The sequence below is a fragment of the Cryptosporidium ubiquitum genome (genome assembly GCF_001865345.1).
Source record: "Cryptosporidium ubiquitum isolate 39726 chromosome Unknown contig_1, whole genome shotgun sequence".
NCBI lineage: Eukaryota > Apicomplexa > Conoidasida > Eucoccidiorida > Cryptosporidiidae > Cryptosporidium > Cryptosporidium ubiquitum.
Window position 1 is genome coordinate 261,611 of NW_021639816.1, and position 14,264 is coordinate 275,874.

General features: G+C 33.2%; 7 protein-coding genes across 7 annotated transcripts; 2 read left to right on the plus strand and 5 right to left on the minus strand.

Moving 5' to 3' along the window:
• Positions 1-3: 3 nt before the first annotated feature.
• On the plus strand, positions 4-1,206 carry cubi_02779 (uncharacterized protein; the record flags this gene model as incomplete). The annotated part of the gene is made up of 1 exon (XM_029019790.1): positions 4-1,206. The coding sequence occupies one exon, from the start codon at positions 4-6 to the stop codon at positions 1,204-1,206; it is 1,203 nt and encodes a 400-aa protein (XP_028875197.1).
• Positions 1,207-1,347: 141 nt separating this feature from the next.
• On the minus strand, positions 1,348-2,385 carry cubi_02780 (uncharacterized protein; the record flags this gene model as incomplete). The annotated part of the gene is made up of 1 exon (XM_029019791.1): positions 1,348-2,385. One exon carries the CDS (start codon positions 2,383-2,385, stop codon positions 1,348-1,350), a length of 1,038 nt encoding a protein of 345 aa, XP_028875198.1.
• Positions 2,386-3,945: 1,560 nt separating this feature from the next.
• On the minus strand, positions 3,946-4,995 carry cubi_02781 (EIF3-P47 with JAB PAD domain-containing protein; the record flags this gene model as incomplete). The annotated part of the gene is made up of 1 exon (XM_029019792.1): positions 3,946-4,995. The coding sequence occupies one exon, from the start codon at positions 4,993-4,995 to the stop codon at positions 3,946-3,948; it is 1,050 nt and encodes a 349-aa protein (XP_028875199.1).
• Positions 4,996-6,236: 1,241 nt separating this feature from the next.
• Positions 6,237-7,388, plus strand: cubi_02782 (uncharacterized protein; the record flags this gene model as incomplete). Its single annotated transcript, XM_029019793.1, has 1 exon — positions 6,237-7,388. The coding sequence occupies one exon, from the start codon at positions 6,237-6,239 to the stop codon at positions 7,386-7,388; it is 1,152 nt and encodes a 383-aa protein (XP_028875200.1).
• A 16-nt stretch (positions 7,389-7,404) lies between these two features.
• On the minus strand, positions 7,405-9,393 carry cubi_02783 (uncharacterized protein; the record flags this gene model as incomplete). The annotated part of the gene is made up of 1 exon (XM_029019794.1): positions 7,405-9,393. The coding sequence occupies one exon, from the start codon at positions 9,391-9,393 to the stop codon at positions 7,405-7,407; it is 1,989 nt and encodes a 662-aa protein (XP_028875201.1).
• A 219-nt stretch (positions 9,394-9,612) lies between these two features.
• Positions 9,613-10,881, minus strand: cubi_02784 (uncharacterized protein; the record flags this gene model as incomplete). The annotated part of the gene is made up of 1 exon (XM_029019795.1): positions 9,613-10,881. One exon carries the CDS (start codon positions 10,879-10,881, stop codon positions 9,613-9,615), a length of 1,269 nt encoding a protein of 422 aa, XP_028875202.1.
• A 922-nt stretch (positions 10,882-11,803) lies between these two features.
• On the minus strand, positions 11,804-13,591 carry cubi_02785 (uncharacterized protein; the record flags this gene model as incomplete). The annotated part of the gene is made up of 1 exon (XM_029019796.1): positions 11,804-13,591. One exon carries the CDS (start codon positions 13,589-13,591, stop codon positions 11,804-11,806), a length of 1,788 nt encoding a protein of 595 aa, XP_028875203.1.
• Positions 13,592-14,264: the final 673 nt, after the last annotated feature.

A 14,264-nucleotide genomic window follows, 5' to 3' on the forward strand; every position in this document is an offset into this window, starting at 1 on the left:
CATATGGATAATAAAACTGGTTACTATAAAAAGGCATATATAAGGACGGAGTTCCCAGAGAAAATATATTCAACTGATAATTTTGGAAAAACAGCAAACAAGATCCTTTCTTCTCTTTTAGAGTTAACCTCTTCTTCAATTTTGAATGAGCAATTACAAAATGAAATAAATCAAGGAATAGATCAAATACAAGTAAAGACTTACTATGATGAAATTGAGAGAATGCTAAATAATGAGCTGGATTTGGAGAAAGATATGCACATGAAGTATGTGGACACAGCTATTTTGGAAAGGTTGAAGAATTTAAGTCCAACAAGAGTTACAAGAAACCGTTTGTCTAGGATTCCTGGGAAAATTGTAAGGATTCCGTCTGGATTAGTAAGTTTACAGGAAATGGAACAAAAAAGAAGAAAAGAAATTTCCTGGAATTCTTATTATTTGACAAGACTATGTAGAAGTACTAGATTAAGAAGACAATTTGTGAGTGTTAATAGTATAGTTTTACCTCATTATCAATCAAGAAAAAGATTTTTTGATTCTATTAGTAATGACACAGAAAAAGAAAGAGTCAAAGAAGGGACAACTATTGTTACTGTTTCATTTTATCACCAAATAAGAGGTATGAAGATTTCAGAATTTGACATTCTGGATACACAAACATTATCAGATTTGAGAGATTCATTTATATGTCATGACTCAAAACAAGAAGAAGAATTACTGGGATTTCACCCTTCAGGAGATTGTTTTGAGATTAATGGGGATTTATATTTAGATGGAAGTGATGATATTAAGTCAAGCTTTGTTAATACTTTAAGAGATTTTACTAGTAAACCTAATCCTGGGACTTTTGAAATGAAAAGTACAAAGATATCTCACTTAAAGATTCCAATCAACTCACATTCTAGTTATATTCACTCTGGTGATTGTGAGCATAGAGTAACTTTTACTAATATTAGATTATTTAATCCAAATTATGATTCCCCATACAAAGATGCTTATCCTATACAAATTTACTCTCATAGCAGAACTATTACTTTTTGTGAAATATGTGGAGTTAACCAAGTTAGTAAGGTTATTTTCAACTCTGTAAATCTTCCAAGAAACCCAAGTCAGCTATGTGACTCCTGTACTTTTGCATTTCTTTATGATAAGAACACAAAACAGACTATAGAAAAGTGTATTATTCGAAGTATTAACAATAGATAAAGCTATTAAGTAAGAATTCATTAATTAATATTAAAATCAATTTTATTAAACTATAATATCATTAATGCTAAAACTATTTGATACTTCTAAGCAGATAACATCTATTTTACTATTATTATTAATACTAATACTAATACTACTTTAGATAGATTTACCTTTATTAGTCTTTTCCCAGTAATCAATAAATCCTCGAGCTTCTTCTGCCCCACTAGTTACTATTGGAAGATTAGAAGATTTCCCCTGAACATTTTGTATACTATAAAGTAAGTCATCAATACGTCTTTTTCTCTGTAAATCTTTTAAGTTTGTGTAACTCTTATCTTTATCTCCAGATCCATCCGTTTTTTTTGTAATTCTGTTTCTCATTACTTCACTAGAAACTATTTTAAGATCAATCTCAAAGTAGGTAATCTTTGAGAGCATGTTAATTAAATGGCTAATCGAGTCTCCAGTAGTAAATTGGGGGCCATATAAAGATTTAGTCTTATATTTAATAACCATAGATTCAGAATTCTCTCCAAACAAATCCCTCATCTCAGATGTATCTGGAATCCTCTCAGTTTTACACCATTCTAAAATACATGTACCATTAGTGTTTGCCTCTTCCATAAAAAGAACTAAAGGACGTAAACTATATTGAGATTTCAATTTACTTGCTGAAGAAAAACAAGTAATTCCTTTCATATTTCTTAATCCTATAGAAAAGAGCAAAGCACTCAAAGAATTGGATGCCAAATATATCCCAGAATCTTCCATAAATAGATATTCTGGATCGCCTAAGACTGAGGAACAAACAAATATATCACAAAATCCTTGCCTATTCACATAAACTACCTTTCTTGTAACCTTAGATTTCTTTTCAGTCGTTGATGTTGATGATACTTTCTTATCCAGATCCTCAGATATCCAAATACATCCAAGACATAAAAGTATTACTCTGGAAAGGCCATTCAGGAAAATTGAATAAAAGATTATTTTGAGATGATCTAAATACATCAATTCAATTATCATTGAAAAAATAACAAACATAATTAAGCAAATAGACAAAATGGCAGTTCTTGCTATAAAAATCGGTATTCCAAGTATCTTTCTTATTAATGATGTCTTGGTCTGACCCCAAACCGGTATATATGGATTTATACCTGTTGATTCATCTGCAAATTGTCTAAACTTTTCCATGTTTATATTAATATTTGAAGATAACTAAATTATTTTACTATTCACAGTGTTTCAAATAGTTTTAATAAGCTAATTATGTTTATTTTTTAAATCTATCTTTCAAAAGATCCTGTAGAATTCAAGTCTTTATATTTCATCGTCCCCTCTTTGGAGACATGTCCATGAATTAGAATATTAATATATTTTTGACAAGAGATAATGGTATTCAGAGAAATCAAAGAAGAAAGAAAAGCATAAGAAAGAGATTTAAAGAGTGAAAATTGATCAAATAAGAAGAATTTTACATTCAAATTTTTTTTTTTTTTAGGAAAGAAAAAATCTCATTTTTATTTTTACATACATACACCGGTATACACAAAATTCCTGCATACCGGTACTTAACCGGTATAGGTAAAATTTGAAAAAAAAAACTAATTTTTAAAAACAGAATAAAAATATATTATTATATATAAATATATAATATATACAAAAATTCAATGTTTTTTGACAATTAGTCATTGGTTTATATCTGATTTTGTCTGAAAATGGTAAGTTTTTGTGTTGGTTTTGGTCATATACATCTGGCTTTGCTCTTTTGAAAGTTATAACTGGTTCTCAAAAACTTTTTTTCTGGAATACTGTTTTATAAAAGAAGTCATAAAGCATATTTTGGTTGAAAATAGGATCTTCTTGTATTTGATCAGATAAAATTCTTTTTAAAGAGCTGTGAATTGGGTATGGGTGTGATATGGCCAACAATTTTGTATACACAATAAATTAACTTAAAAAATAATTAACTCAAATACACTATCTATACCTACTTTCTTCTTTTTTCTTCCTCACACTACTTCTTTATCTTCCGTATATTAGCTTTTTTTTAACTTTTTACAAACTCTTATTGAGAAGCAGGTAGTGGTTACAGTAGAACTAAAGAATGATTTGCAAATAACAGGGATCCTACATAGCATTGACCAATATCTCAATATAAAGCTAAATAACACAACAGTAAACCAAAATGAGAGTTTTATTCATTTGGGATCTCTTAAGAACTGTTTTATCAGAGGAAGTGTTGTTAGGTATATCTTCTTTCCTCCTTCTCAAGTTGACATTGAACTTCTTCAGAAAGCTTGTAGAAAGGAACTAAGAAGTATGAATGAATGCAAAGAGAAACAAAAGTAAACCTTATCTTTAAATTTTTCTAGCTTTGGTTTTGTTCTTTAAGCTCCCACCAAACTATACAGTGTAGACTAATCTATAACTTATATATCACTTATGTTTTTTAAATGTGTTTCTTCTCTTCTTCCCTCTAATATATTCTTTTTAATTCGTTATTTCAGGGAAATTCACTACTATGATAAGTTAAAGGAACAAAATAAATAATAAGTGCAAGGTATATATGAATTATATACAGAAAGTGTCTAATTAAAATGAATAGATAGCTTTACCTTGAGACAAAGTCTGGAAGGAGAAGAAAAAAAAGCTACTATCAACATAAGATATAAGTAATAAAACAGAGTAAAGAGGGTTTATAATGTCCAAGAGACTCTGTGACAAAAACTAAACCGTCTTTCCAAATCATAATTAAGTAATGATCAATGATTGAAGTTTCTCTGAAAGGGAAAGCTGGACTCTCGTAAGTTCTGTGAGACATCCAATAATAAGTGCATCTTGAGTAGAGTTGTTCTTAATAATATTATAGATATTATATTCAAAGTCATAAATTGAATGGATTGCATAATCAATTTGTCTTCCAATCATAGGATCCATAGGAACTTCTCCAGAAAGAACTTTCTTTACATAGTTCTGGCATCTCTGAACAAGAAGTATGAGCTTGGTTAATAACTGAGAAACATCTCCAGATTGTAAATTATAGTTAGAGTTATTCAAAGGTAAAACAGTACATATTTCGTCTTCTGGTCCAAGAATAGTCCTGGGAAGGCTTTTTGGAGGAATACCGACTGCATTCAAATGATGTTTCTCAAGTAATGGCCTTAATATTCTTGAAATATGAAGCCTTTCACAAGGACTTGCAACAATATCTAGTGGAATTGGTCTAAAAACAGAAACTATAGAATTTGTCCATGTTGATTGAACTTGAATATACCCATTAATAGACAATTTACCGTTAGAAAAGGAGGGATCCACAACTATATGAATAGGATCAGATAACAAAGGAGTTTGTTGAAACTTTGAACTTCCAACATCTGTCTTAAACCAATTATTGACAGCACAACTTACTGAATTGATACCAGAGCATGTACTATACCATCCAATAACCTGCAATCTAGAATTTGTCTTTTGTTTTAACTCAAACATGGTTTCATGAGTATCAATCATTATTGAAAGCATCCCATCATCTGTAAATGAATGTCTATCTACAAATGAATCTGTTACTATAACATTTCCACCCTCATTGATATATCCCAAAAGTGTTCCAATTACGTATTGGTGTCCAGATTGTCTCCTAAGGTGAGAGTCCAATATAGACAATACAACCAAAGGGTTCACTCTGCAACTTATTATTGATGGTTTTGAGAAGGAATCAAAAGTTAAGTTAGTATCTGATAAGTGTGATACCAAGAATCCATCACTCTCACAAATTATGTTATTATGGGCACAATAAATCGACATTTTATTATATAATCTCCTTGTTCAATAATACAATGCTTTCTGTTATTCACAGCAAAGTCTGGCTTCAGTCTACAAACTTTTTCTTGTCCTAATTCTTTGTGAGAAATTATCCTTTCCCTATTGGAATACAACTAGAAAAGAGCCAACTTGGATCTTAAGCAAACTCTGTCAATGTTTTTCTTACTAAAGTACTTTTTTCTTATTATTTTTATTTACTCTGTCAGCCCGAATTTTGCCTCCTTTAAGTCTTGTATACTTTGACTATTTTTTAATTGTCTTTATTAAATAATAGTTTACCAGTAACCGAATTAATATTAACTATTATTTCACCAATAATTCCTGCTACTGCTAAAACAACCTTCAATTTATCACGGCTACTGCCTTCTTATTTTCTTCTTAGTATATTTTCTTCTTCAATTAGAAAAGAAAAAAAGACGCGCCAAAATTTCGCATCTTGGCGCGTGCCGCCCCAAACGAGACGCCGGTACCTATTAAACTAAGCTTTAGAAAAAAATCCCCTCGCCTATAAGAAAATTTGAAGTATATTTAACTAAAAAAAACAAATATGCGATATGAACTAAACACTCAAATACAGTTCACATAGGCAGTATTATGTACTAACCATATCCCACCTGTATGCAAATTAGTTAAGTATTTCAGAAGCACAGACAAATATTTCTGACCCAATTCTCCCAAACCCCACATAATCATGCACATTCCCCCAAGCACCAACATGCATTTTAACATTCATTCTGGTTAATCTCAAAAATTGAAAAAATTTATGCTCTTTAAATTAACTTTAAACTAAAACTCTACTCAGTTTTTTCTTCTCATTCCTTTCACTTCTCTATCTCATACTCTCATTCCTTTCGTATTTATTTCCACTCTATACACCACTTATACATGAAGTTTTAATGTGGCGCGTCTTGTCTCCCCTGTCAAAAATCTAATATAAAAAAAAGCACAAGGGGAAAAAATTGTGTAATAAGGTGGAATATGCCAAGAGGAGCAAAAAAAAAAGTACATATTAATAAGTATTATTTTTATTATTATTAATATTTTACTAGAAAAACTATTGTTATTGTTAGAAATTAAGGCCTGGAGATTTAAGACATAGTGGTTTGGAATTTAGAGCTCCTATATAAATAGTTAATAGTTGTTTAAAACATAAGTGTGGGGAAAAGGTTGGCTGTCCTCGTAGAATTGTCAAGAAAAAAAATTATTTCTTGGAAAAGTTAAATATGGTTTCCAGTAGATCAACGAGCCCCAATAGACGAAGCTCTGCTGGTTCCTCCACATCGTCTATTAATGCACGAATTGTCCCTTTTATCTCAAACTACTACTCACTTCTTGGCGATTCTCCAAATTCTCTAGCTGATTTACATATTAGCAATCCTGACCCCCACTTGAAATGGCAAATTCCAAGCTTCGCCATTGGAGGGAATCCAAGAATTCAAGGTTCTATACTTCTCGACAATGGAATACTTAGTATTAAAAGCTTCGAGAAGGACACATTATTTAATATATTTTCAAGCCTACCTACCATAAGTTGTAAGATTCCAGTAGAAATTATGGATATCAATGAAACAACTCAAAATATAGTTACTGTGTCTATACATGGCCATGTAATCTCAGGAGATGAGAGATTCCTGTTTTTCCAAGTTTTGCAGATGGTTCACGGGCCAGATCATCATAACAAAGAGAACTTTCTGATTTTTAATAATATCTTTTATGTATTTCCAGTACCATTTGACATGAAAAGTATGTATAGTATGCAAAGTTTCACAAATCAACCTTCCTTATCCCATTCCATTTCTTTAACTAATGATCTAAAGAACACGGATCTAGAAGATTATCGTTGTAACAATACCGAGCATGAAACTACTGGAAATCGACACACACATAGCCAGAATCACCACATCAAGACCTTCCCTACATATCAAGATGTTAAAAAATCTGCCAAAATTAAGCACCAAGTCAAGATCCACGGACTATCAGCCAATTCAGGGTTATCTGATAAGGATATTCTCTCTGCTATTTCATTCCAACTTAAAAACAGCAACGAGGGATTTGCTATTGCAATTAACAGAAATAAGGATGAAGCAATTGTCCAAGTAGATTCAGTCCAATCCCAAGAACTTCTTTGTCAAAGAGGTATCTATATTCAAGGACTCAAATACAAAGTCTCAAATATGACCAAGAAACACGGTTCTGGAGTTAAAGGTAATAAAAACTCAAATAATAGTAGTAACAATAATAACTCATTTAGAAACAATACCCAGGCTGAAGGCCCCTCATCTTCATCAGCTTTAAAGAAAACCAACAGCAACAAAAAGGGGGTCCCAGATGAGGATGGATGGATAACTGTCACGAGCAAGGGGAAAATTAAATAGAAAACTTTTTAAACTCTTAAAAATCACTATATCTTGATCTAATTATTTGTGGAGTATCCACTCCCTTACTATTCTGGGAGTTTTTAAACGTATTATTTAAACTAACTGTAGTGTACTTTGGAATTCTTGAAACCTTTGATGAAGAATTCCTTGAAGAAGGAGAATTTGAAACTGAAATTATATTTAGAGTGGAAGATATATTTGGGATCCTAGAACCCGATAGTTCATATCCACCTGAAGCTGGGACTTTTCTTGAAATCTTCTTTTCAATTAGATTCTTACCTTTATAAAGCTCTTTAACTTTTGATTTTACCTTGTCCAATTCTATATCAGTCTCTCTTGATGGCAAGATACTCTTGCTTTTCCTCTTTAAATATGGTTTTGGTTTAATTTGACTAATGGATTTCTGAGTTATTCCTTGTTTCTCTATATGTTCATTTCCGTATTCACAATTTTCAATCATAGGATCCCCAAACTCCTCCTGAACTGGAGTATAATATTCGGCAAGATCCTGTCCTTGATCCTTATATGAGCCTTGAACAAAACTGTTTGGTGTAAAGTACATGTTGAAGTTGGGTTCTCTCAACGGATTTGGAGTTGTCCTATCTAAAAATGGAGTGTTATCATTAGTAAACTCACCCATTCTTCTTCCTAATCCTGGAGTCAGTTCAAAACCACTCTCTGTTTCAAAGCTATTATAATTATTGGCATTACTGCTACTATTGCCAGTGTTTAAAATAGATTCTTCCTGGATTATACCTGTAATTTGGTCTATCTTTACACCCAAATAACTAGAAACCTCCTCCAAAGAATTGGATTTCACTAAGCAATAAGGAAGATAAATATGACTAAAGCCATTAATATACTCTTCATCTTTGCTTAGATGTTCCTGCTTCCCTCCTAGTAAACTTTTTATATCATTGGCCCCTCTCCCCTTTGTGATATTCTGATCTCCCATGTTGTTTTTTCTAATTACAGTTTTGTTAGACTTCAAAAGTAACTTGCTTCTCAGAATCTTCTCTTTATATTTGTTTTCGAACCTCATTGGAAGTAACCCCTTTCTTTCTCTTGGTTTCCTTGAAATATCTCCTCTATTTGCTTCCCTAGCGTTAACAATATCTGAAACCCATCTTCTTCCAGAACCTTCCTTTAAAGCACTATTAACTTCCGAAATATACTTGTTTTTGAAGTCTCCAACCTGTTCATACATTGCATCCAACCAAGAACTAGAATTGGTACCACCTCCAACACAACCTTGAGATGCCCTAGATTCCTCATCCAATATTAAATCATACAAATCTATTATGGACAAGAGAATCTTGTGGATAGTGTAACCCAAATAGACTTTTCTAGTGTGAAAAACGATTCCATCACCATTAGCCTCCAATAAGGGTAATCCTCTTAAACTTCCTCTTAATATTGACCTTGTCTTGTACCCTCTCCAAACTGACAGTAGTTTCTTGCAAGTCTGGTTTCTCTGTTCTCTGAAATAGGAAATAAAAAGAGAAAATGGGATATTTGGCACTAGTGGTAGATCTCTAATTTCACCTTTAATTAAATTTTCATTAGATTGTTTTGATAAAAGGTCATTTTGATCTTTTTCAGGGGGCATTGTATCAATCATATACTCCTTGATCTGGAAATCTCGTACATCCTTTTCTACTTCTAATGGCTTATTATTGGTATCACTCAAAGAAAGATATTTTGACTTGGGAATTAATTGAATACAATTTGATGATACAATCAACTTTCTCTCTTTTGTATGATTAATTAAAATATTCTCACCTTTTTGAGTTATAGGAGTTCCAAAGGAAGATAAATCAGTTTCTTGATTATCTAAAGATCCAAAAGAATCCACACTCCACCTACTTTTGTTTTCTCTTGTTTCGTTCTTAATTCCATTTGTCACCACTGGCCTCAGAGAGTCAATACTCGAAGCTACTTCCGCACCTTTTGCAATTGAAGTAGCCACACCAAATAGTTTATCTCTTTTTTTCTCGATCATTTACTTTCTCCCCCCAGCAAGTCACAAACTATTTACTTTTAAATTCTGAAATAAAATTAAAAAAGATGAATCGACAAAGAAAATTAGAAACTACAGGAATATATCTCCATATAGAAACTTATAATTCTGGGTAACCAGACTCCTCTGTTTTCTATTTATTTTCTCCCTAGCTATATACACTATTTTAAATAATTTCTATTCACCCACAATTTGTACTTATTACATGCAAACCACATGCGAGCCCGCCGGCGCCATTCGCGGTGATAGACTTCTACTAAAAGACCGATATCTAGATACTGTAGAAGGTGACCGAGATCTTCTCGGCCTTCTGTATCTATATTTTTTCCTGCGTTCAAAGCTATTTAGTTCGGCAAGATTTCTTGCTGAACTGGAGTACTTTTCTCTTTTCGTTTTATTTTTGGGGTTTATAGTGTGAAAGCTTGAGTTTTTTTGTAGTGTATTATTGCTCAGAGCGTAATATGAGTATCGGGATTTAGAGTGAGATCTGGAGCTGGAATTGGAGTTGTAGTGAGAATTAGATTGAGAACGAGAACGGGAACGGGAGCAGGAACGAGAGCAGGAACGAGAGCATGAATGAGAGTGCGAGGGTGAATCGGAACGTGACTCTGATTGGGATTCCGAATGAGAACTGAGATCGATCCGGGGCTGGATATCAGATTTATACTTATTCTGAATCTCTTTAATGTCTTCTGACTTATCATAGTTGCCACGCTCATAAAAATGAGCGAAATTTTCAAGACCTTGATTGTTCCCAAGATTTTGCTTAAAGTCTCCATGGTCTGTGTGATTCAAGTTGCCCCTAGTATCAAATAAAAGTTGATCTCCTCTAACTGGAGATTTTCTTTCTCCTCCTTTTTGCCTGCTTCTCCCTCTTTCCTCACTTCTTTCCCAATCCTCTTTCCTACTATTGGTCTTATATGTAGGCCCATCTCTACTTCTCCAATTATTTTCTGTTTGTCTGTACCTCCCATTCTTAGGTTTTTCCAATCCCAAAGCTCTCCTAAAAACCTTAAGTTCTTCCTCTTTCAGTCTGGATAATTGATTAGAATCCAATTTCTCAACATCAGTGTCAAATATAGAATTAACAAATCCATCTTCTTGATAGATATCAGAATGACGATGGTTATTATTACTGTTTTTAGTAAAGTTAGAACTTTTTCCTAGCAAAGAAGAAAGTTCTTTGCGTTTTTTAGCCACAACTTCTTCCAAATCAGCCCCCTTAAGACCCTTAGATTCTTGTTCTTCAACAAACTCCAGAAGCTCTAACTCCATTTTTCTCAACTTCTCATGTTCAATAAGCTCTGGGTCATGCCTAGTTATATGAGGGGCTTTTGGTCTTTGCTTTGAATTTATATCAGTATCGTTTCTCCTTTCCCAATGTTTTGGCACATAAGCTGATAAGTTCTTTTGTACATGACCACTAGTTCCTGAACCCCTAACGGTTCTAAGTCCCACTCCATTATACATCCTTCTAACTGCTACCTTTAACTAGCTTTTCTTCTCTCCTTAGTAAACCTAATGAATCTTCCTGGCACTACCTTACAATTCCAGCAATATTACCAATTTTCCTTCTCCCTATTCTTTAGACAATATACACTCAAAGAATTTTTTTATTTTCTATCTAGGACCCCTTTTCTTGTGTTTCTTTGCATCACCTTGGCTTTTGCAGTTTTTTTTGCCAAACCTTTGTAACATCCAAATTTCCCTACTAAATAATCTGCATAAAATTTGTGGCGCCAAATTGTGGAGAAATATTTTAATCTGTAAATCATCAAAAAAAAACCACTATAAAGAAAATTATATAAAAATCAAATAATAATAAAATAAAAATGAGATGTATTGTAAATATTTTGTATTTAAACATCTCATACCTTCTAGAGTCTTTATTAAGTCTTTTTCTAATCCCAAAATCCTCTCTTACTAATATATAGATATTTAAAATAAATATTTGTCTCAAGCTTAAACAAGGTGTCGCGCGCTCATTTTTTGCATGCAGGACCAAAACACGAAAAAACGAATTTGAAAAAATTAACTAAGTGAAAATACAAGAAAGGATGTCTGTTTAAGAGATAAAAAGAAGACATTAATTTTGTAAAGCATATATAAAAAAACTAAAAACAATCAATAGATATAATGGAAAAGCCTTGATATTCTCAGTCACCTATCATTACCAATAGCCATTCAATAAATCTCTAGACTTGAATTAAGATTAAAAAAAAGAATCGCTTTAAATGATGGACAAGTTCTATGGTTAAACATTGCAAACTTTGCTTATAAAAATTCAATCATGAAAATCTTATACTCAAATTTGAGAATAAGATGAATACAAACAGGCTGCTTTGAAGCCAAGTTTCGCTTCAATTACGGATAAATAATTTGCTTGAAATGCTTAAATTGACAAAAAATGTACTTTTGCAGACTTCATATCCTCAGAAGGAATCAGAATGGCAGGGACTTCTCCAATTGAAAGAGAGGATATTTCCGAAGAATCAAGAAGCTTAATTCTAACCAAAATTGGAGAATGAGCAATCTCCAAATTGGTATTAAATTGGTTGATTTTTGAAATAAATCCCTCAGATGGAACCACATCTGGGATATTCTTGAAATGGTCTAAACACTTTGTTTCATCTCTCTTGTTCTCCTTAACAATACTTGATGATTGGCAATTGTGTCCTACAGCTGAGCCACCATGGCTTTCAACATTACATGAAAGTATGCCATTGAACATGGATCCAGGGGAGTGCTTCAAAACTTGATGGTTCTGAAACTTATTATGAAGTACTCCACCAAAGAAATCATCTCCAAAACTCAAGTCTGAAATGTTGGAAACCAAAGAGTTTGAGCTATCTTCCATTCGTCTTAAAGAGCAAAACGAAGATAAGTCTGTTTCATTTGACTTTAGGTCCAGAAGTTGCTTTTCAGAATCTTCATCTTGAAACCTGCCTTTGATCATATTAGTAGAAGGTATTCCAGGGTTCTTCTCAAGCCCAGAAAAGCCAAAAATGTCTTGAGATACATCCAATTGATCATTCTTGGAGTTAGACCCCCAGTCTCTCAAATTATTAAGGGATGAAGAGTTCCTGATACATTGAACATTTGTAATATCATTATTTTGATTATCTTGAAAAGAATTGAATTGAGGAGGGTAGGAGTGTGAATGTGATTGAGGTTGAGAATGGGCGTGGGGATGGGAGTGGGGATGAGGATGGGAGTGAGAGTGAGAATTTGAAAAGCCCTCTTTTCTAAAATTATCGTCACAACTGTAATTACGTTTCATCTTCTGCTCTTCTTCAGCATCCCGATCAACATACATAAAGATTGGCGGTAAGGTTTTGGTCTGTAATGACTGGGTATGAGATCCCAGGCCCATTCTGGAGTTTGAATGAAGATTTGAATGGGTTTGTGATTGGGGTTGAGTCTGAGAGTGGGACTGGTTTTGTCTAATTTTCCCCAAAGATGGTATTGTCTGGCTTGAGTTTGAATACACTAAAGGAGGTGGAGGAGGAACCTGAAAGAGAAATCGACTATTTTCATTAAACTTGTTATTTCTCATTGAAATTACTAGTTCGTCTTCCTGAATAGAAGACGGAATTTGGTCATCTTTTCGCCTAAGTAAGTGTTTGTTTGTCTTCTTTCTAAGCTCTGCCTCCCCATGAGCATGCCTGCATAGAACTCCAGCATCGCATTTAACGCCCATCTTCCAATACCTACAGACGGAAGTCTTATAAAAGTCATTAGTAACTCTAAGTTCAGTAGTACCGTGAGCAAAAGGACAATTCTCTCCAATACTGCAAGCAGAACTTAACCAAAATGGGCATAGCTTAGTCTTCTTCAAATTTACAGGAGTTCTTAAATCTTCATTTCCGTGAGCAAACCTACAATTATCTCCATTCTTGCATGCTCCTTTTGAAAACATCAAACAAAGTTTTGTCTTCCAATATTGATTGTGAGACTCTTCGCTTCCTTCTGTATCAACATCAGCTGTTCCAGAGTCATCCTGACCGTCACACCTGCTCCCTAAGGTGCTATTCCCTTCAGTCTCGCCCAAAATTAGACCACCAGCTCCTTCCTCGCCATTCTTTCTCAATAAGTTTCCATTTAAACCACCCGATGAGATGATTAATGGGGTGGGCTCAGCGGAAACTCCATGTAAGTTTGCATTGAAAGCGCTATCCATCTTTGCTTTGGAACTGTTCTTAATAGAGTCAGGGAGCCATTAAAAACTTAAATACAAAAAATTATCTCAAATTCCCCAATTCTAAGTTAAAATTCCTGCTTCAAAGTGTTTTTATCGTTATTTCTCAGTTTTTTTCTGTTTGTTATATCTTAGATACCTCAGCTCTCAAGGTTATTTTCATTAAAATTACCTAGAAACCTTGATTCACAGTATATTTTGAGGACGTTTTGATAATCTCAATTTAAAAAATATTCAACTATACTTAGAGGCCATTGTCAAATTATCTCAAAAATTTTGGCGCCTTTTGGAATCCTTTTTAATTATCTTAGAATTCTTTTATCGGCAATTATAAGGAAAAAACTTAAGGCAAATAATTCATTAAATAATTTGCGCGCGCACTTTCGCCCCCCTTATTTTGGCGTGGAATTTTTTTGGCTCCAAAATGGGGGTTGCCCAAATACCGGTACTGAGGAAAAAAAAAAATTTTTTTATTTTTTTATTAAATTTACCCGGGAAAAATCAGCTTAGGAATTTCTACGTAATAAGAAATTAACATTGGTAAAGATAGATCCTCCTTCAACAAACTCAGTATATAAGTTTTGGGCTCATTTAAGTGACCACTTTTATCTGTACTCAGGCCTTATCTCTCTAGGGGAAGTTAAAGCTACCCCAA